This window comes from Rhodamnia argentea, chromosome 2, assembly GCF_020921035.1.
Source record: "Rhodamnia argentea isolate NSW1041297 chromosome 2, ASM2092103v1, whole genome shotgun sequence".
Classification (NCBI taxonomy): Eukaryota; Viridiplantae; Streptophyta; class Magnoliopsida; order Myrtales; family Myrtaceae; genus Rhodamnia; species Rhodamnia argentea.
Window position 1 is genome coordinate 18947152 of NC_063151.1, and position 23159 is coordinate 18970310.

The window sequence follows — 23159 nt, forward strand, 5'->3', positions numbered from 1 at the left end:
GTCTTTCGTAAACCAAGCAGTGGACTCCGTTTGTTTTACGCAAATAGATGGTTTGAAAAATATCTTTTGAAAACAATTGCTTGAAAAATTAGTCAACAAAAAATATTTTCATTATTATCAACAATTCTTGTATAAATATTTTTCATGAATGATGAATTTTTTTTTTTTCGTTCTTTCATATTCGTGAACGATATAAACGGTCATTTTAAAATAAAATATTTTCAAATCATTTATTGCCTGCGAAACTAACAAACGAAACGTTAGCGTAGATTGTAAGATTGTCGGATGGTTTGCTCTATTGATGTTTGGGGCCTTCTAATGGGCCTGGTCAACCCACACAATCAACTTACTTCCTGAAACCGAAAAGCATGAAGAACAAAACACACATTTTGCATTGTTTCCGTGCTTGTCGTTACCCAACTTCCTCTCACGGAGGGACATCACATTCTCATGTGACTAGAGAAATTGGGTCGTTCATGCATGATCTGTGAAGCAAAAATGGAAAATGTTGAGGTAACGGGTGAATGAGCAAGCCCATTGCAAGACGTGTGATATACATGTGTGGATAATGAAAGACGAAAAGGGAAACCAGTTCGGGCCATTTCCAATTCGGTAATGGGCACAGTAAAAAAAAAAATAGTAGCAACGGAGGTCAGGCCATTTCCAGTTTGGGCGATCCTGTTAGAAACTTGCTTCGAAGGCAAGGGATACATAAGCAACAGCTGATAGATTGGAAACCCACTATGTGACACCAAAGAAGAATTTCGAGAGAACAATTCAAACAAAGTCTAGAGACTATGCCTGAGTGATCATGTCGGGCAGAGCTACAGAGTCAGAATAGGCTTGACTCTCCTAAAATTTGAATACTCGTAAGCTCAAATTGAACGTATAAGCGCCATTTTCAGATATTGTAAAATCAAACATTTGATCCAATTGGAGCTTCAATTATCTTATATTCGAAACTTCTTCCGGTTAAATGAACTATGACCCTTAACTAGATGTTTAATTTTTGTGAAATTCTTTTAGGATCAAAATGAAAACAATTTATGAGTACATCGATGATTTCGGTTCCAATACAGTAACATATAAATACACAGGCTGAAGATAAAGCAAAGAGTTTCTTCTATGAAGATCATTTTGTAAAGCTACATAACAATTCTCATGTTCTGTTTTGTCTTGGGTGAGAATCAAGTTGTCATTTTCTAGCGTTTGAAGTTTGAGCAAAGCTCGTATTGGCCCTCAGTTTTTGTTGCTAATGGATGTTCTCTGTTGAGGACTAATTCATATCATAGTTGTTGGTCTTTGTCCTTTTGTTCAGGCTAGCTGGTGGTGCTTTTTATTCGGTCACTGTGAGCATTGTCATTATTGCTGTCAATTTATTCTAAATTGTGATCATGTCATGCTAAATCATTAATGCATTATGATTAAGGGTCTGCATGACAACGATTCTAATCCGCAAAAGAGATTCTAATAAGAATTAATTTTTTTTTATTTTGTTTCCTAGATGAGTTTTAGAGAATCAAAACGTGTTTGGTAACTGCACAAGATTTCTGTTCTTGGAATAAAAATGCGTTTGGTAATTGCACAAAATTTTTATTCCCGGAAATTATTCATCTTCCCAATGTTTGTCATTTAAGTCAAATAATTACGTATTTACTTTGTGAAATTTCATCATACATTTCGAATTACTTGAAGATTAATTCATATTGATTTTCTTTTATAACATATTGCATATAAAATTTTTCGTACTATTATGTTTAATTGTTATGTCATAACGAGTCATTTTAAGCTTAAAAAAGGAGAGACCATATTGGGTTAGCGTGTGATTTCAGATTAGCTCGAGCTCTCCCAGGCCTATACCAAATCGCAACGAGGGAATATCAAATTTGATCTTAATGTGATCGGTGGCATGTATATGTGTACATGCAAATAGAGCCGTCACCAGTCTTTGAAGAAGGTAAATTGGAAACATTATCAAACGGTCGGGAGAAACAGTTCAATTCCGCACAACCAGCAAAATCTAGGTACTGGAAACTTGATTACGTTAGTGTTTCCATCAATGCCCTTTCGGTATAGAAGTTGAGTGTTTTCTAAACGTGTTTCATGCAAATTTTCAATTTATTTTTAAACCTGTAAGGTAAACCAATTCTAAGTGTTCACTTAGGTTGTTTTTGTCTTTTTCTAAATTTTCTAAAGCTAGACTAAGTCTAAAGTATCTAAAGGCAAATCACAACTAATGAAAACAAGTGTACAATCAAGGAATCATGACAACGATAAATTGCACCATAAAATCCTAATGAAGCCCTAAGGGCCTAAAGAAATGTGATTCTGATTTAATTTCAAATGTGTTTATGATTTTCCTAAAAAAGAACAAAATCTATGAAATCTAGGCCCAAATTTATGAAAATGAGGTCAAACTAGCCTAATCTAAGCACATTCTATTTTTAGGAATTTTTTGAATTTTTTCTTATTTTTAGAATTTTTTCCAATTTTTTATTTTATTTTTTATTATTTTATATATTTTTCTTTGAAAATGAGACCTCATTCTGTCTTAGGTAGAGGGAAAAGTGATGAGAGAATTGAAAGAGAAAAGTGAGAGATGTAGGATTTCATTCTATTTTTTTATTCTCAAAAGCGATTCTTTTTTCTAGAACAAATTTCTTTTTTTTTTTTTTTTTGCTCCAAAATTGTTCCCGAGAATAGAATCAGAATTATTTACATTGCCAAACATGATTCTTATCCTTTTTTATTCCGGAAAACAGAATCGGAGAACTAGAATCGTAGCCATACAGGCCCTAAGTCCAATTCAATTCGGGAATCAATTTGGTTCCCGATTCCTTGAACCTAGATAGGGCCCACAATGAGGGAATAGATTTTGAAGCCTTTTTAAAGAAAGGAGATAAACCTTTTGCACCAATCAAGAATTGAAGAAATAACGACAAAACTACCTGACCAACAAATGTTTTTGTAGCGAAATGGTGCAAGTTTTATTTCGTTTCGAGACTTTAGCCCAAAATATAAAATGTGCGGGTTTCCGATTCCAATCTTTTGAATTGGCAGGCGTCATATGGTTCGATGTTTTCGAACAGGAATGGAATATACCTGGAGGTATCACCCATACTTAGCTTGCCCTTCATGTTTAATGATTGTCAAAACATAGTCTTTCTTTTGCTTGGTCTGAGTTAGTCATTAATTCTTAACTGCTCTATAAAATGAGATTTTATTGCTTTTGCTTTATTGCCTTTCAAAGCATGCATTATCACTTCTCCAGTCAAATGTTTCCTTTATTCTAACAGACATGTAATGCTGCGATTACGACTCAAGCAATTTTTCTTTATTTTTAGTTAACTTATTTGCATTGTTTGGTCCATCCTCCTCATGTAAAGTATTTGATAAGATGATATATATGTACGGGAAGATGGCATTAGTGATTAGAAAAGACATTATGAGTGAGCATTTTCCAAGGTAGAACCGGGTACCGATGAACTGGACTGGTTCTCACCTGTCTAGTTCCAAGTTCTAAAGCATACATGATAGGTTCCAGGTTCCAGTAGCATTCCAGGACTTGGAACTTGAGACAAGTTTCTGTGTTTTTCTTGTTTTATGTTTTCGTGCTGTCCAATGGTATTTTAGGGCCTTTAATGATGAGTGTGTAATCTGGAACCACTAGTCCGAGCTTCCATTTTTTGCAATATTCGTGATTGAGACATTGACTTTGTTAATGTTTCATATATTTCGTGTGTCTAAATATAAATTGTGACAAGTAAACTGTAGCAGCAAATGGTAGTCAATAGATGTGATGATTCACTCCAACAATTCAATTAAAAATACAGGTAGAATCAACGTAAACTTTAGACTGACCCCAAAACCTATGATAGTGTAGGTTACAAGTTTCAAGCTATACGGGATAAGAATCAAGTTCCAAATTTGGAGAACCAGTTCTGATAGGTAGGTCCAGGTTCCTAATAAATCTAGAGAAATCCCGGAACCGCTCACTCCTAAAAGACATGACCCCTTGAAACTTTGCTAAGTGATTTAGATATATACACAACAAATTATGGAAGTTGACAACCCTCACCTTTTCATATAGACGATGATTCTGGTGAGTTGATGAAGGCATCGAAGACAACTTGGTCTATTGTGTTTTTGGAAAAGAAAAAGAAAATAGGGTCTCATAAAAGGCGATGTACGAGTAACTATGATAAATATGATAATGTGTTGGAATGACTTCGATGGATGGATCCACAACGATCAAATCGTTGGTTTTGATGAAGTTGCCATTGGATCTGCATTTGACTTTCCAGTGAAGAACGAGAAAATTGGAAAAACATTCATGGCAAAGAGTGCAAATCTATCAAAACTATGGGTCGAGAATTTTGTAAGCAAGGGATGAGATAATCATCAAGGGATAATTACCAAAAAGTTCGAAACTTATTGTACGGATTTTAATTCAGTCATAAATCTTTTGATTTAGCCAATTCAGAACTAATCCTTTTGACCATTTGTCTATATTGTTTTTTTGATTAATTTTGATTGAAAATCATTGACGTGAATAACTTTGCAATAAAAAATTTCTGAACTTTTTGATTTTTCGATTAATCTTTATTTTCTTTTTCTTTTCATTGTGGCCGATGAGGTCTTGCAACACCTCACGAAGCCCTCATCGGCCCTAATGAAAAAAGAAAAAATAGATAAAAATAATAAAAATTTCAGAAAATTTAGAAGAATTGCAAAAATTTTCCATGCCAGCGTAAACCATGCCACATAGGATAGTTGACATCCACGTTAGCGAATAAGATCAAAGTTGTCCGGAAGAACTATATTAACAAATCGTTAATAGGTTTATGACTAAATTTGTCAAATCAAAATGTTAAGAATTAAATTCTTACATTAGATTTATGATTTTCTTTATAATTTTCCCTAACCACTAATATAGCTCATTTACCATTGTCGCCATATGAAATATGACTCATATGACTTTTCTTTGATTTTGTTAGTGCTATAATTGTGAGACTTCTTCATAGCGTGGATATTGTCAGTTATTTAAGAAGTAACTTTATGCCAGACCCTCCTCTTTTTCAACTTTTCCTTCATAAAAAAAAAAGATTCTGTCACCTAAATAAGTAGCTTCGATCTTATATAACGTATAAATGTAAACTAGAGACTTTTTTTTTTTTTCCAATTAGGGCGGTGATTTCAACCATACGAAAAAAAGGAATTACGTACAACAGATAAAAATATTTACCACAAAAAAAATTTAAGCTAGTATTTTACTCGAAATTCGATGAAATAACATGCATTGCGTTTACATCTCAACATATTTCCCTTCATGGAAATTTTTGAAAGTTTCACGCTCTTATTTTTTGTCAAATTGGATCTAGATTTGGAAGTTTCTTATCTGTTTCGGTGCTCGTCCTACCTCTTTCGAGTTAGATTTTGGGAGCTTGTTCGACCTATTTTGGTCGCTTTGTATGGTAATTGTGTTGAGAACGCTGAATGTAGGCGCGCACCGCTTAGTAGGCAAGCTGTAACTCTTGGAGAAGGACAGTGTGTGCTCATTACTGATGACGATGCATGATTTGGTCATTGGTCACCTTTCATTCTGTATTAATGCTAAGACATATCCATTCTTATGAAATGAGGTTGTGCTTTTTACAGCAGTTTGTACTTTGTTGTACTACTTTATTGTTGAAAATTTGTTTTGTTTTGAACCTCAAAACAGAGGAAACACAGGAGGGAGGGGCTGCCAATGTTTATTATTTTTACTTTTTCTTTTAATTTTTAGAAAATAGAAAGAGAAATAACTAAAGAATAAATAAAAAATAAATATTGATGAAAATACCCCTAACTAACTGGTGAGAAACCCTTTTTTGATATTGATATAGCCACTTTAGGCCTTTATTTGAAACAAATAGGATACTTCATGCACTTATTTGAAACAAATATCACTTTATGCCCTTATTTAATAAAATAAGGACTCTTCGTGCCCTTAATTGAAATTTTCCCTCTAGACCGAGATCAGAAGATGAGAACTTCCAAAACTCAAAGAAGTTATATAAGCACTTCCGATGTATCGTGAACTCATCGTATTCCTCTTCAATTCTATCGAGCTTCTTGATTTGGAGGATCTGAAGCAACAAATTGATTCCTAATGATGAAAGAGGAAAATACGTCAAACGAACGAAGACGAGCATCATCATCGAGCAAAGAAAAAAGCAAAAAAAAAAAAAAGATGAAAGCAAATAAAAACTCTTGGATTAGATTTGGAGAGATAATTTCAACTCGAGTTGAGAAGATGAAGCTTCCCTCGACTCATAATAGTTATTTACCAGTTGAGGGAGCTTGGAGTGAAAGAGAAAATTGGAACAAGAGGGAGAGAGGGGAGGGTATTAAGGGTGCGAATGATAATACTTCTAAAAGTGGATTTCCGGTTCAGAAGTGTTTCGGGAGCGTAAATCCGTTTGGTAATAATTTTTACTTCTAACAGAAATTTTTACTTTTGAAGTGAATTTTTACTTTTGAAGTTGGTTTTTCTCCAATTTGAGAAGTTAAAAAAAAAAAGTTTCTCAACTCAAAAGGTATTTCTCGCCTCACCCTCTTTTCATTGCCCCTCTCTCGCCTAACCACGCCTCCATCATCGGAGCGCACCGCCGCCAGCCGCCGACCTCTACCCCCCACTACCACCGCTCACCATCCACCATTAATCGCTACCCATCACCGCCAACCGTGGACCACCGCCGCCCCAGCCTACCAACATCGCCCACCGCCGCCCCACCCCCTTGCCCCCGACCTCCGCCGATAGCCGCCGACCATCGCCCTCCCGCTAACCACCACTCTCTCGCCGACCATTGCCCACCATGGACCATTGCCGCCATCGCCGCCGATGCCAAGTCGCCATCTTCGGCTGCCGGAGCAAAAAATAAAAACCTTTGTTTTAATTTTAAAAAGTAAATAATATTTTTTGAAAATAATTTTTTAAAGAAAATTAAAAATGAAGTAGAAATTTTTCAGCCGCTAACAATAATTCGTCGTAGAAGATTTTGTATTAATAATATTCCAAAAATAGAAATTTTCAACAATTACTAAATGAATTTCTCTAATTAGAAATCAACTTCTTGAGCAAAAAAAAAAAAAATCAACTTCTAGAGCATAAGTAGAAAAATCAACTTTTGATCAGAAATTGATTTATGAAGTAGAAGTATTGCCATGCACATCCTAAGAAGAGAAAGGTGCTAGGGTTTGGGATTTTTTTAAAAAAATCAATTTTTTTTTTTGTCACAACGAAAGTACTGTCATTTTCCTCAATGATGGCTTCTCTAAAATAATATTTTAAGAGTGTTAGTACCATTTAGATACATTTATTATCATTTATGAACAAAAAATCTCTTTAGCTCGTTTTCATTTGTTTCTTAATTGTAGACAATATTAGCTTGTACCAAGTAATACGGTTCATTTAACATCATCATCTTCACTAAACAACGTGTCATGTTTATATGGTAGTTATTTATTTTGTTTATTTTATTGGTTCACGATACTTACGCTCTTAAGTTATATAGTCCAAATAAAATCAAGTAGTTAGCACTAATAATAGTAGCTCGTTCATTCTTGATAAAGAAAAAAAGAATAATTATATTTCTTAATTCAGAATTGTTTATTCGACATAGTAAGCTCTATATTCTGCAATTATAACTTAAGCAGTGCCTTTTTGATGGGGAATATTGATGAATTGTCGCTCAAGAGTTTCTCCTCTATAACCCTATGAATGCTTCAATGAGATTGCCACTCACGTATCGCTTCTTGAAACGGCTCTTTATGTGAGGTTATTTATGCATAAGGATTAGAGGAGAGACTTGAGCTCTTGTGATCCGACCCTCTCATTACGGATGAGGTTTAACTCGACCCACACTATCCAGTCCCATATTGGACTAATTAACAAACCTTATCGCTAAGAAATCTTATCTCCTATATCAATTAATTTATTGCATTACTAATTAACAAAGCTCACATGAAAAAAATCTTACAAGCTTTAATTATTAAAAGACAGAAAAATTTTGAATCTCATCTTCACAAGGTTCTTATAAATTTGTTTCTAACCTGTTGGTGGGCTAGCTAAGTGACAGTCCAACTTCAGAACCAAATGGTCTATCGAACCTTCAATGCAGTGGCAAACCTGGCCAATTCGATCCAAAGTAATGGGTCGGTTCGTTAATTCATCAATTGAGCCGCCGGTGAAACCGGTACATTCAAAGTAATCCGAGTCTCAATTCCGTTTGTTTCGCGAAAAATCAATGATCTGGAAAATATTTTCTTCAAAACAATAGCTTATATCACCTACAAAAATAAATGAGCAAAAAATATTTTTCTTGTCTACGAAATATTTAGACATAAATTGTTATCAATAATAAAAAAAAAATTCATTAACTAATTATTTCAAACAATATGAACAATTGTTTTTCGGAAAAAATCCTCCAACTTTAGGTCCAATCTCAAATCTACCATGAACTTTTTTGTCTAAAAAAAATTCCAAACTTTAGGTCTAGTCCAAACTGCCCCCAATTTTGTTTTCTCTAAAAAAGAGTCACACACTTTCAATCTATTCCCAAATCCACCTTAGGGTCCAATCCCAATTTGACATGTCATTTTCTCGTTGAAAAGAATCCATAGGTATGGACCAACATGGATAATAAAAATATCCCACTAAAAATTATTGAAACTCTTCAAAATGAAACCATTCTAGGATATGAAAATTAAGATGACTAATGATGATTTTTGAACAAAGGGCTAATGGAGGCAGATTTGAGATTACAGTAAAAATTAATGATTTTTCTCTTAGATAGAAAACAGAAGAAGCTCAGGCTTAATTTGGGAATTGGACCTAATGTTTGGGGTTTTCTTTGAAACAAAAAAAAAGTTCGGGTAGATTTGGGATTGGACCTAAAGTTTGAGAGTTTTTTTTTTTCAAGACAAAAAATGTTTGGAGTACAATTGAGATTGGACCTAAAGTTTGAGTTTTTTTAGGAAATTCGGCCGAGAGAAATATGAGACTTTAAAATAAATGAAAAAGAAGATAAAGAGAGACGCGAGAGCGGGGATTGCGCAACATTGGAGAATTGGGAACGTGAGGGCAATTGTGTCAAATTGGCTCCACTTACACCATTTTCCCTTCAGTTTCTTCTAGTGTTTGAGGGATCTGGATCGCCTAACATTGGGGTTTTCATGACATGCTTACCATTACTCAAATCAGGCCATCCAAATGAAAATGGACGGCCTGATTTGAGAGAGGGTTGGGATTCAAAATTTTTTAAATCCCAAAAAAATTTATGCCCAAATTTTTTCCCTCCCCCTCAACAAATGACGTGACCCATTCTTGGCTGTCCATTTTCATTTAAACGGCCTGATTTGAGTAATGGTAAGCATGTCATGGAAATCTCAATGTTAGATGATCCAAATTATTTGGGAGGACAAAGAACCTTGCGGGCCCCGCATCGAAACTTCACCTCCAATGTTCTACATGTAAATGCGATATTTCAACCTTGCTGCAATTCCGACCCCCCCAAAAAAAATGGCTGCAATTTGCGTATTATTGTTATTTTTTTTTTCCGATGCAACTTTAACGGTTGCAATAATATCTTCCGAAATCGACCTGAAATGGAAAAAAAAAAAAAAAAGGCGCCCCCATTTGCACAAGTTAAAGGTTGAACTCAAACGATTTTTTGGATGTGCAAGATATTTCACGGGCCTTGTGACAGGTGTTTACGCGTATGTGCTAGGCTTTAGAGATGAGCAATTTCGGGTTCCATGCAAGTTTCACTTGAAATCTACCAATGAGAGCATGTTTCTCATTTTTTGGAATTCGAAACCTACCATGCATACTTGTAACCTAGAACTTAACCTGTCATAATTTCAAGGTCTGTTTCGGGGTCTACCTAGATTCCACATGTATACTTAATTGAACTATTATAGTAAACCATTACTTTTAATTACTAACATTTGTTGCTATTATCCACTGACCATAACTTATATTTCGATACATGAATAAATATGAAACATTAATAAAGTAAAAATATTGATCATAAATATAACTAGAAATGGAAGCTTAGACTAGTGGTTCCGGATCACACACTCATAACCGGACACCATAAAATACTCGTGCGAAGACATATACTAAGAAAAACACAAAAACTTGTTACAGGCTGGAACCCGCCTGTCAGAATAGATTCCTTAATTTTTAGAACCTAAAACCTACCATACTTACCTTTGACCCCGAAACTGGACAAATTTTCCATTGGTCCGGTCCTAAAACCATGCTCTTCCCTACTTAGCTCATCCAAACAAAAAATGAAAGGAAAAAAGAGAGCAAAAGTTTGGGATGTGGAGATGGGCCTCCTCAAAATAGGGTAGGGTCTTGTCTTGGGACGAAAGCCCAAGCAAGACGTGCAGTGGGCTAACTTCAGGGGCATATGCGTCCTTTCACAATATCGGTTTTCACTCCAACTCGGAGAAATAATTTCGCCAGTGTCTCCATTCCCACAAAAGGAAGACGGAGCGCGTGCGCCGAACCACTCGTTGCAGCCATGGCCGCGTCCGAGCAGCCCCTGAAGAAGCGGAAGCTCTACGAGCCCCAACCAGAACCGCCCTCGACGCCGCCGCCCCCGCCCCACCAGCCGCCGCAGCCCCCGCCCCAAACCCTAGCTCACCCCGACCTCGCTCGGCCGCCTCCTGCTCCTCCTGCACCCCCGGGACCGCCGTCTCAGGAGGAAATCATCGTGAGGAGGAGGAACAGGGAAGAGGTCCGAGGCGTGTACGAGGCCTACAAGCGGATTAGGTTTTGCATTGGTCAGAAGGAGCCGCGCCTCGCGCCCGACTTGGAACAGGCTTATCTGTCCATCATTACTGCTGCGCAAGGTGAGAGTGATTTCCTTTTCTCAATTATCTTCGTTTGTTACGATTGATTCTAGTTTGTGTAGTGACTGGTCGGAGTGAGAAGATTGTGTTATGCGTTTGGTTGTCGAGGTAGGTAGTGATGATCCTATTTGTATGTGCTCTTTTGTCCTTTCTCCTAGATAAAATTTGATCTTATTGATTTAGCAAAAATGGTTCTTCTAAGCTATCTCTGATCCACGCTCTGCTGTTTTCTCACTTTATGTTGAATGATCAGCGTACTCTCCATGGGTTGAAAATTCTCTAGGGATAATGTTGATTTTGTTCGCCCTAATAAGAGGACAGAAGTCGTTTGATTTTCAAAATCCAAGACATTTGTATTGACTTGTCTGTTGGAACTAGCTGCTGCCTTTGGAGGATCAATTGGTAAGAAAAGCCAATCCTTTTGTAAAATAGACATAGATATGGGAACTTTCTCCGAGTACGTTCATTTAGAAAGGGTCCAGAAAATTTTTTTCCAAAGAAAGTAACACGGCAGTCGTCATAACCCAAAAAGAGAACATATAAACAGGAACTTGGTACACTGCAGACAGATGTTGCCACTGTGAAGATGTGGAAACACGTTTTTGGCTGAAAGATGTGCTGGAAATTCACCAGTTTGATTCGTTTAAAGAACTCAATTGGGTCCTTTGTTACCTTTCTTATTTGAATCATGATAGAATCTGAAGTTTCAATATTCAGACCAAATTGACCGGCTTTTAGTGAGTATCACTTGAAATTTAGTATTGGTAGTAGTTTACTGGGTTTGTAATTTGTATTAACTATATATGGGGTTAATTTAAATGTAGTTTGGTCTATGTGGATGACCTCAACCATTTAAAGCGAGGTTACGTTTGTGTTTCTTGCAAGTTTTGTTGAACATCCTCACTATTCTGGATCCAAATTAAATATGATGACCAAGACATCATTCTTGGTAAATTTTTGATATATATGTAGCTTCTTACATGATGAAAAACTTCCCAAAATTCATTTGTCTGGATCCCTTATGAACTTATTTCTTAGAAAACGGTGTCTTTTAATAGGCTGGAAGTTTAGTCGTGGTTTCTTATCTGGTGGTCACAAGAACTTTCGTTTCATTTCAACCTCTAGTTGGCTGTTGTTTTTGTTGTTTGAGGATCTTATTTTTCTTTGCTAGAACTCAAACCTGCGCAAGTTTGCATTTTCTGAGTTGCTATGGTTTTTGCGCTCTGAGTGATCCATCTTATCGATCTAGTGTGGGTGCATTAAATCTATGTGTGTATCCTGGAAGATGCACTTACCTTGTCATGTGTTGTTATCGTTCCTTTTCGTTTTCTGCTCTATCTAAAGGCAGATGAGTTGAGGGGAATGCTTCACTCCTTTTCCTCTACACAGGTTGTTCGAGTGTGCAACGGATTGTGGTTGATCTTATTCCACGATATGCGTCATACTGTCCAACTGCTCTTGAAGCCGCAGCAAAAGTCTTAGTCAACATGTGCAATTGGAACCTTACAATTATAACCAAGGGAGAGGATGCTGATGGAATTGCATTTCAGACTACTGAAGCCTGCATTCTTGGTCTAGTTGATGTTTGCCGCGCAGCTTCTTCATCAGCATCAACATCATCTGTTATCCGAGGCATATGCACAGCCGTTTTCAACAATGTGCTCAGCTTTTTCATATCCTCTTTTGGGGGAAGTAGTATTATCCAGATCATCGGTAAACAAAATTTGAAGATGCCAGATTCCGATGAAATTTTTTCTGAGCTCAAGCTAACATGTTTAGAAGGAGATGATTCTCCACTTATTAGATTGTCTAAGCTTCGTGCACTGAGTACTCTTCGGATCTTCTTTGCTTGTACTAAGAACTTGCTCGAGGCATGTTTTGAGCTCCTTAACTCCTCTATAATGGAAGGAACTCAAAATGGAGGATTTTATTTCCTAAATCAGGTAACGAGCAGGCTTGATGCTGATGATGTGGCTTGCCTTATGGATAACTCAAGTGATGAAGCTAAGTCATGTACAGGTTCTGTTAGAACCAGCAGAGACACGAATGAGGTTGTGAGTGCGGACCTACCATTAGATGGCGAAAGTTTTTCTATGAATGGATCTTTAGTTCCAAAGAATTGCTTGTTAGAACTGGTAATACTTGGATCTTTTATGTTCATCCTGTCATTATCTTTTATATCAGCATTTGTTCTTGCTCTTCACTGTATTTTGCTGGTGGCAGCTTTTTGTTCGAAGTGTTTATAGGTAATGCTTTACCTTGTCTGGGGTGTGCTACTTGCTTACAAGTTACAACTTTTAAATGTCCCATAATTTCGTTTGATGGTAATAAAGATGATTGTCTTGCCCCTTCAGAACTATCAATTTCTGGATTCTGCTACTTACTGTAATAAAAAGTTGTTCACACCATGCAGTTAATGTTCTATGTTGTGGTTCTTTTATGATGTCACATTAATGTCGTTCTGCAGCTAACTAATGGGTATTTTGCTCAAATCTTTTATAACTGTAAAGGCCTTGCTGGTCTCTGTTCACAGCATCTCACAATTGTCTCGAAAGGATGGATGATCTCGTTAGGATCATGCATGTATCTTGGTTTAGCAATATGATTTGATCAAAAGGTGAATGCGCATGTGTTCAAACTGAAGTCGACAATAAGTTAGAAGGGATTAGGTCAATAAATGTCGTCAAGGTAATTCAATGTTCTAGTAGTGAGGGCTTGTAGCTACGTGCTAGACAGGGACTAGAGAGTCCTTGAAACACCAAAAAATCTTAAACTTTTTTTTTTAAAAAAACTGAGGACTGTAGTAAGGTATCCTGGTTGAAATCATGTAAAGTACGGAACTGTGAGGTTCGGCTGGCCTGTTCACTTGACTCAGTTGGCTGTACAATGTGGTCCAACCCATATTTTTATGAAGATGCAAATTGTATAACCAGACCGGATTCAAATTGAACTTCCCCATATTAAGATATTGGAGAGAAGGGTAACTTTTTGTTGAATATGCCAAATGTTTGATGAAGTTGTGATCTTTTGCACATGAGTTGATGATGTGCCTGCTGATTATCTTTTTATGGCTTCTCAATGGTAGCGTCTCTTGACTAGCTTCTTAATGCAGGCTATCGCCAAGGATTCATCCTTGAGGAGTTGGATTGTCAAGATGTGCAAAAAATTAAAAAGATTGGCATCTTCTAAAGCTATGTCAGAAACATTATCTGCCTTTGAAGCCTGCTTAGAATCTCTGAGCGAACTGGTCAACTTAGAAGAGAGTCTAGCAGAGAGTGATGAAGATGATTCTGATCCATCCACATCGTTTAATGGACATTATTCGAGGCGCAGGTTTTCTAATCAGTGTGATATCCCCAGCAAATCATCTTGGGAAGATGACAATGTAAGATCTCATAATGGATTGTGCGGTGAAGATATTACCAATAAATTCCCTAATCGACGTTTAGAGCCTCAGGCTTGCGCAGTTCCTCTAGAGACGGATCATCATTTTAAGATTGGCGATCGTGGTCGCTCAGGATCCCAATCCTTGGGCCTTGAGATTGTAGAAAATGGTGAATTTTCGGGTAGTATATCTTCTTGCACACCCAGAGATGTGCCCGAGCGCCACTTGCTTTCACCTGGTAGCAGAACCCCGTTATACTTCAGGACTAATTCATTTAAAGGCAGGAATGACTTCTCTAATATTGACTCTAATCACGTCCCTAAAGCAGAGGCAGCCTCACCTCACATGAGACCATCTGCAGGAAGTGCACCAAATAGGTTGACATCCCCTAAAGGTAATTATGCAGCACCAAGTGCCTTTCCGAGTCAAATAGTTTGGTTCTCAGATGGTGAACCGGCAGCTATGGATGTATACTCTGCTTCTAAGCAGCTGTGGGTGGGTGCTTTGGGTCCTGATGTATCTGAAGCTCACGTGAGATTTGAGGCAGATAAATTTGGTCCTGTCGAACATTTATTTTTCTATCCTAGAAAACGGTTTGCACTGGTTGAGTACAGAAATATCATGGATTCTATTAGGGCTCGGAATCATATGCGAAGACATCTTCCATGGTGCATTAAATTTTTGGATATAGGACTAGGAACTCGTGGATCTGTAAATGGTGTAGCAGTTGGTTATAGCAATTTTGTTTATATTGGGAATGTTTTGGGCCCGTGGATGAAGGACGAGTTATTGAATGAATCAAGGAAAGCACTTTACAAAGGCCCTTATACAGTTACAGATTTAGGCAATGAAGGTGCGATGCTACTGGAGTTTGAAACTCCCGAGGAAGCTTCTGCTGTGATGACTCATCTAAGACAGTATCGAATGGAAATGATCAAATGCCTGCCACCCGGCCCAAGTAATTTTAGGATATCTCCCGTGGATACTCCTGGATCTTCGAGAAGCAATAACTATGCAAGCTTTTCTAACAATAACGGTGGCTCACCTCAGTCTCAGACAGTGCCTCAGAGCCCTGCTGGCAGCTCTATGATGTCTCGGCTACTTTCTCTACTCTCTTCATTGCGTTCGAAATATAATGTAGGAAACTGGCAATCTGCAACCTTGAGAGGAGAAAATAAAATGCCATCAAGCACTCTTTGGATACAGCATCCTCCGAATGCCAACTCCTACATTGTGGATGATGAAATATTGGCCATTTGCAAACTTGCTATTGGCAATGTAGGCTCCATCATTCAGGTAACCCGCAATAATACGCATGTGGGATGTGGCTGGGTGGTTGAGTGCAGCAGCGTTGATGCTGCTATTTCTGTTTTGAGAAATCTTCAGGCCTGTCCTCAGATGTTCCTTCAGATTGAATTCAGGTTTGAGCTGTGTTATTGGATTCTTCTGATTGAATCTACTTTCCTTCATCTTTATAATTGTTGTCTTTGCTGCTGTTGTCTTTAAATGTCTCTCCATCTGTCACTTGATGAAAATGAAAGAAATAGTCCAAATGTGGTAGCTTTTGTTTCAGAAGCTAACCATACTTTTGCATCTCTTGAGGATAAATCTGTTACAAGTGCTCGCAAGTTGAGTATGCTTTCTGAAAATCTGTTTCTGAGGCAGTTTGTTATCTGCTTGTGCTTTTGGAATGAGAAAATCTGCTTTTAATTCTTCCATATCAGCTTTTTGGGAAATTCCCTACCTTTCGAACTTATTTTTCTGGATTTCTGAACAGTCAATTGGAAAAGCAACAAGTCCCTCCTGTCTCATTAAATCCAGAGAGTAGTTCAATGGGTTTAGTCTCCCCAAGGTTGAGACCTGAAAACAATGGAACCGCTGTACAAGCTGCGCGCTGGGATGCTTCTGGTGGTGCTGAGCAGAACACGGTGGTCGATTCTTCACAGTGTGGTACTTATTTATGTGCACTAGCTCATCTCCCATTTATAAGTAGGAGCTGTGTATTGACTCACAATCTTGCAGGTCCACCTTTGGTTTCTTGTACTAATGAAGGAGCATGGATGTACAACAAGCCTGAAGCAGAACAGCAGTCAGCTCCTGGGAGTATATCATGCATGCCAATCACAGTGCAAGGACCTGTTCTTCCGCCTCAGCAAATTCCGGCATCTCCATACATGAGACCCATGTATTTTGCCCCGCCCAATCCATGGGATGTACGAGGTTCTAGTCACCACATGCCTTTGAATCCAATAACAGGGTCAGTGCAAAGTAATTTTCAAACCAACGCTGTTGCTGCCCCTTATCTTCCTCCTTCTGTGACCCCTCTGGCGCAGATACAGGGAAACTTGGGTAGGAATGACCAAACTTTTATCCCTCCTGTGCCTTTGACATCCCAGCCACCTCAGCCTGATATGCCACCTCCGTTACCTCCATCTCCCCCTCCTTTACCTCAATCGCAACCACCTTCAGCCCCCCCTCCACCAAATTCTCCTCCCCCTCCTCCGCCTCCTCCCCCTGTTGGAGAATCCTCCAATGAGAAAAGGTCAGGACATGATCCTCAGTACAAGTGGCTGGGAAAATTATCTAAAAGTGGGGTTCATTACTGCACAATTCATGCATTCAGAGTGGATTCAAATACGTGCAAATATTCAAATGGCCTCTCTGAACCTACTGAGTAAGAATGTCATCATTATTTTACATCAACTTCTGGGGTGAACTTATCATTAAGGCTGTTTTCTTGCTGATATTTCATGCAGGTGGCCTGTCAAACTAGATATGACAAAACGTACTGATTTTCGGCATGTAAGGACGACATTTACCAGTACTCCGCCACATAGGGTGAGTGTTCTTTCATTTGCTATCTTACTTCTGATCTTGTTGTCTGGCCTACCTCGGAAATCCTGTGTTTTCATGGTTCCACCCACCCTAAATACCTTGAAGTTCAAAAAGTTTGAATTCACCCTTGACTTTGCTGTCAGTTTCAATTGTATCCCTTTTTTAAATAATTGGTCATTCTGACAATGTGACCTCTAATAAGTAGTTATTGTGTCATTAAAATACATAAAAATGAAATGCCTCATCAACTAGAAGAAAGAAACAAAGGCAAGAGTAATTGGTAATCATATGGTTCATCCTTGGCCAGTTTTAGTTAGTGGTTCCAGATCTGTGTATATCTATTTGTATATGTGGTAAATATTAAAATTGTAGATGTAAAAGCTAAGGGTAGATTTGAAAGTGTGGAACAAACGCATCAACATCAACATCAACATCACCTTTATCCCAAACTAGTTGGGGTTGGCGGTCGATGAACCCAAAAATAAATAAAATAAAAGCAAGACCGATTGAGGGAAAATAAACAAATATATAAAAACAAAAATAAATATATAAAAATAAAAAATAAAAATATATAAATAGATAAATACGTTTAGGGAAAAAAGACTAAAAAGGACAGTTTGGAACATAGGAATTCTGCCTCTCCACTATGCTAATAGCTTTCCTTCACTCCGCCCTAAGACAAACCGTATGCCAATCTATTTCCCACTTCATTAAATCTTGTTTTACTACTTTCTCCCAAGTAAGTTTTGGCCGACCTCTTCCTTTCTTCTTGTCATGCTCTCGATAACAAACTTCTGTTCTTACCGGAGCATCTAGGGATCTTCGAAGAATATGCCCAAACCATTTCAATCTATGTTCTCTCATCTTTTCTGCCACCGGTGCTACTTCAACTTTTCGTCGAATATTTTCATTTCTGATCTTGTCCATCCTTGTATGACCACACATCCATCTTAACATCCTCATTTCCGCTACTCCCATTTTATGCTCATGTTGCCTCTGTGCTGGCCAACATTCGGCTCCATATAGCATTGCAGGCTTTATTGCCGTTCTATAAAATTTTCCTTTTAGCCTAAGAGGGATTTTGCGATCACACAAAGTGTGGAACAAAGTAAAGTAAAAAAAAAATCCTTGAAGATTGGATTTACTAGTTATTTGGGGGTAATTTTTTAGTGCTTTCAATGTTGAGGAATAGAAATTGTGTGTATACAATTGCACCTGTGTGGTTCGAACTGCGATTTCTTTGTTTGTCAAACCGCTACTTCTGGATTTTGATTGTAGACTGTAGAGAGCTTTCCGAGTTTGGTATAGAGCCAGAAAAATCCTTGAAGTATGGGAGATTTTTAGTTAGTGTTGTTTTTCTAATGATGCTTACAAGATAAGCAAAACTGTCTGCGAGTATATAATTAGGCCTGGGTAGTTTGGACTGTGAAACTTAAGTTTGACAAAGTGCCACTTCAGGATCGGAATTGTACACTGATCTTATGCTAGGATAAATTATAGTTTGTTGCCAGAAAGTCTGGGTCCAAGCTAGGGAGACATTGTTCTAGATAATTCTGTCTGTGGCTGATGTTCCTTGAATGGCTATTTACCCTGAACATTTTGAAGCCTTGGGTTAAGGAGGATATATACAGCATCAACTTTTGCTCTTGATTTTTTCATAAAACCTGTTGCGCTTCAGTTTTCCACTGTGCAGCTTAATCGGTGAATTTGGTTTGTCACAAATGGGTATTGCTCGGAGATTTGATGTTTTGATCTGCTGCTGGTTAAGATTGTTGATGTGTTTGTATGGAAGTGCTTTATTAACCTCTCCTTTGGGCAGTTAATCATTGCATTGGTACCTTATTTTGGATTTTTTGTGATGTTTGCTTAAGACTTGGCCATATTATTATCAGGGTTAGGTATTTGAGTTCCTTAAGTGCTCTGGTTAAGTATACTTATTAAGGTAGTTTTCAATTTCCAAAGCATTGTCTACAGATATCTTGGTAAAAAGCAATATCTTATAAACTGCAAGCTTTCCTCATAATTAGTGTACAATACTTGTTACCAAAATCCTTCATATTATTAGGTTCAAGAGAAGAGAAATTTCTTTCTACATCTGTAATGGTTGTTTCAAAACTCTTAATGGTATTCTCATTGGTTTCCCTGTGATGCAGAGAGAAGTGTGCCAGCTGATTCCGTCTTCTGCAGCTGACCATAAAGGCGTAAGTCGATCACTTGTCTTTATCATATTCTCATTAGTGGTGTAGCTAACAACTGATCAAAATGTGAAAACCAACTGAACTTTTTATCCATACCCCCTTTTTATGGTACAAATTTATTGGCTTGTAGGTCCGTCGTAATTTTGCCTGTTCACTGAAGTTCAACTGCTTCCCTGATTAGAATCACCAGATGTGAATATATGATTTTGACAAAAGATGGTGTGGGACCTGGCCTAAGAATCTATTTGTTTATGACAAATCAGCAAGGGACAATTAAATAATGATTGAAAGCTTTTTTGCTTAACAGTGACATGTTCAGGTTGTTCTAGGCTATTCTGAAAAATGAAAAATTAATCCATTGTACTGATCAAAAGAGAAATTAAATGTACTCTAGATAAAACCTGATTTGAAGCGTTGAAAAGTGGTGGTTTGGACAATTATAGGCGAGTTCTCGCAAATCCTTAACATTTCATTTGTGTCTTTCAGCTTTCATCGCCTTTCGTTGATGACAAGCCTTCATTTTATTTGTGTCTCCTCACATAGTGGTCGAAATCCATATTGATCATGGATGTGCCCCCTTTGTGAAGCATTTGCTTGAGGTCTTACCAATGTGTTTTTCAGTTTCAGGATTTTATATCATACTTGAAGCAGAGGGACTGTGCCGGAGTTATTAAAATTCCTGCCGTAAATTCTATATGGGCAAGGCTCCTGTTTATTCTTCCTTATTCACAGGACATTTGTTCTCTGCTCTCAATCGCTCCTAATCCGGTCGACTGCCTTCTTGTGTTGGTTTTGCCGAAAGAAACGAACTTTGAGTGGGTGTGATCTTATTAAGTTATTGGCAGTTTGAGAGCATGTACATTAATGCCTTGCAGATGGTTGCTTCACATTTTTGTGTGACTTGTAATGAGGAAAGGCGCTACCCAGAAAAGTAAATTCTGTTGGATTGGCAATCGTCTGTGCCATTGTGAATGAGGGATAAGATCCGGCTCCAATGATGCTCGACAGCATGTGGGGGGAATTAGTTTAACCAGTTCTGTGTACATTGTACCTTGTACAGCAACCATCATGAAAAAAATTTTGCTTCCTGGTATCAGCAGGTACTCCTGGAACTTAAAGATTGCTTGCTGTTTAAGTTTATGGGGAGCTTTCAGGTCCTCAGGATCTGATGGCACACTTTTGAACTTTTCTAGTTGATTAAAGTAAAATATACTTGAGGCTTGCAAACTGTCTAGCATTACTGTGGCTGGAGGTAAGAGTTAATGTTTGACTTAATGGGGCAATATTTGCAATCTGCTTTTACGTGAAGAACCATCTGCTTTCTTTTGAAATAGAAGTTTTGAATCTTCCTTTAAGACTTAGATATATATGGCTTCTTATCTAGCTACCGGGCTGATAGTTGCCCTTTGAGGTTTGCTTTGTGATATCCCATGTGGATCCTCTGACTAAGAAGGATTAGTGCCCACTGACAATTGGCAGAAGAGATTTAGTATTGTGGCCGTGTCGTGCAGCAGAGACTATCGATGACCACCAATCTTTTTGTGCTATATACCACATGTTTTAACAGTCTGGTACATGCACATAGTAATTTAGTGGACTTCGTTGGCTCTTTTCTTCCTGAGTACATTGTTTTTTTCTTAGGCAACATGATTTTGATGGATGAACAGATTTTTGTTGATGCGTGTTTGCATTTTGATTTTAACACTGTGATATGAGTTGATTTACATTATTCTTGAGGAACTGTTGCAAAGAAAAATTGGATCTTTCCCTTGAGGAATAGGAAAATAGAAGGAAGCGATGGTATACCCAGCATGAATGGATTTTAAGGTCATAAGATGGGTTCTTCTTGTCTACCTACCTCCGAGGATTATGGTTCCCTCTTACGTGGAATGACTTCTTGTGTCAGGTTTCCTTAACAAAGAAATAGAAGTGTTTCAGATTCTATGTCCTTGTAGTTACATTGTATTTCCTTCCTTCTGTACTCACTTGTAAATGTTGTGAAGATTGAGAACTGAAAAGGCCCTGGTACAGCAGTCTCTATTGTGGCCCGGCATGTTTGGGAGAATGGAAGGCTGCCCACAGTCGAAGAAGAAAGTCTTTAACTGATCCTTCCCTGTTCTTTTGACCTGGCGAAATCACTATCGCATTCATTCTGGCTGCAAGATGTTTTGCTCGTGTGACGCGGATGGAAAAGAGAAGTTCTAATGGAGGGAGTTGTTTGTACTTTTATCTAGATCAAGTTCAAGTTCTTATAGAAGGTGTCTCAGACTAGATCTTTTCTCGATTTAGTATTATGTCTGTATTGCCATTGTTCATATCTTTAGCATGGAAATCAATCTGACCCTTTCTTTTTCTGTTAAGTTGGAGACCGTGCTCGATGGATGAGAACATGCGAGTCGATGAAGCAGAAACGCTTTCACTCGCCCCCTCTCTGTAAATCTACGAACTCGTGTCGTCACTTGCTTGTCCTAGAAGTTGTGGGATGCTGAATCGGTAAGTGGGGTATGCCTATAATTCCTTATGCGGTTCTGTCACAGTTTGTATCGCCGTTCAATTTATGGCTTAAGCTAGCGGTCAGAAAATTCTTATGCGTATCAGGCAATTAATCCATGACAATTGCTATATTCAAAGGCGTTGCGTTCGATCTCGTGTGGCACGAGCTCAATTCTAATATTTCACGAGTTTATGCAATATGACATGACTTTTTGTTTTGATCTTCATCGTTTATCATAAAGTCTTTGAAATCTAACTTTTGTTGGCTGTCAAACACTTGAAACATGTTTGTACATGCAAATTGCTATGTCAAGGCAAACGTCTAATTTTACCAGCGACCGGCAGAGGAATAGGTGAGATAAAAAAAAAAATTTTAAAAATCATTAAAATACAAGGTTCATTGTTTTGGTAATTTTCTTCAGGAAGATTTTTCATATCAAAAGATTTTTCTATTCATTTTCAAATTTTAGCCAAATGTTGAGAAATATTGTCATTTCCTTGAAAAATGGCTTTTATGGAATATATTTGCCAAATATGTCTCATACTCACGATAGGTCTATTTGTTTCATAAAAAATATGATATAATTTTCCTAAAAAGTGAGTTCCCAAAAAATATTTTTAAAAAATATGATATTTTTTAAAAATATTTTTTGGGAACTCACTTTTTAGGAAAATTATAATATTTTGTGGTGCTTTTTTGAAATCTAAAAATGAATTAGAAAATATTTTTTGCCGTTTGGTATAAAAAAAATCTGATTTGATTTTCATTCATGCACTCATTTTAATTACTTTTTCATTTATTTTTATTTTTTATAAAATAAATCAATTTTTTTTATTCTTTCTCTTTCTTTTTTTTTTTCCTTTTTTTTTTTTGCCTAGCGACAGTCGAGTGATGAGCTTGCTAGCCTCAAGGGAGACTCAACCTCGCCATAGGCCGGCGAGTCTTAGATCGGTGAGCTTCAAGCTCTCTTGAGGTCGTCGAGCTCGTTTGTCACCTATTGCCACAATGTCTGGTAAGATGAAAAGAAAAAGAAAAGAAAAAAAATTTATTAAAAGTTTAAATTTTTAAGATGAAAATAAAAGATAAAATGAAAATGAAAAAGAAAAAAATAATTAAAAGGAGCGCACAGAAGAGAACGTGTTTGGTTTAAGTGAAAGAAAGATGAAGGAAAATGATTTCTTCTCTTCAAAAAAGAGAAAATCGTTTTTGTACTCTTTGAGGTGTTTTTTTTTTCATTGGCGGAAAATATTTTTCTTGATTAGTTTATTTTTCATGAGTCAAACATTGAAAAATTAAAAAAAAAAATTTCTTGCAAGTTATATTCCATTAAAAAAAACGTAGC

General features: G+C 37.3%; 1 protein-coding gene across 4 annotated transcripts; it reads left to right on the top strand.

The window, feature by feature from the left end:
* The first annotated feature begins 10500 nt into the window (after positions 1 to 10500).
* Positions 10501 to 21971, top strand: LOC115739585. 4 transcript variants are annotated; one of them, XR_004015262.2, is made up of 9 exons: positions 10501 to 10905; positions 12295 to 13040; positions 14018 to 15711; positions 16068 to 16240; positions 16313 to 16964; positions 17047 to 17128; positions 19279 to 19326; positions 19945 to 21581; positions 21685 to 21971. XR_004015262.2 is itself a non-coding variant. In XM_030672751.2 (8 exons), the coding sequence occupies exons 1-8, from the start codon at positions 10575 to 10577 to the stop codon at positions 20146 to 20148; spliced, it is 3930 nt and encodes a 1309-aa protein (XP_030528611.1). In that variant the 5' UTR covers positions 10501 to 10574; the 3' UTR covers positions 20149 to 21971. The 4 variants fall into 4 exon arrangements, 1 of the variants encoding a protein (XP_030528611.1); XR_007197643.1 differs by having other exon boundaries at positions 19945 to 20423; positions 21355 to 21971; XR_004015263.2 differs by having other exon boundaries at positions 19945 to 20423; positions 21358 to 21971.
* Positions 21972 to 23159: the final 1188 nt, after the last annotated feature.

Bases quoted from the DNA above. Each gene is read 5' to 3' on its own strand.
- LOC115739585 (XM_030672751.2), top strand. From the start codon at position 10,575: ATGGCCGCGTCCGAGCAGCCCCTGAAGAAGCGGAAGCTCTACGAGCCC. The intron at 15,712-16,067 runs GTTTGAGCTGTG...ATTTCTGAACAG, and splicing joins TTCCTTCAGATTGAATTCAG to TCAATTGGAAAAGCAACAAG. The intron at 17,129-19,278 runs GTGAGTGTTCTT...CCTGTGATGCAG, and splicing joins CCAGTACTCCGCCACATAGG to AGAGAAGTGTGCCAGCTGAT.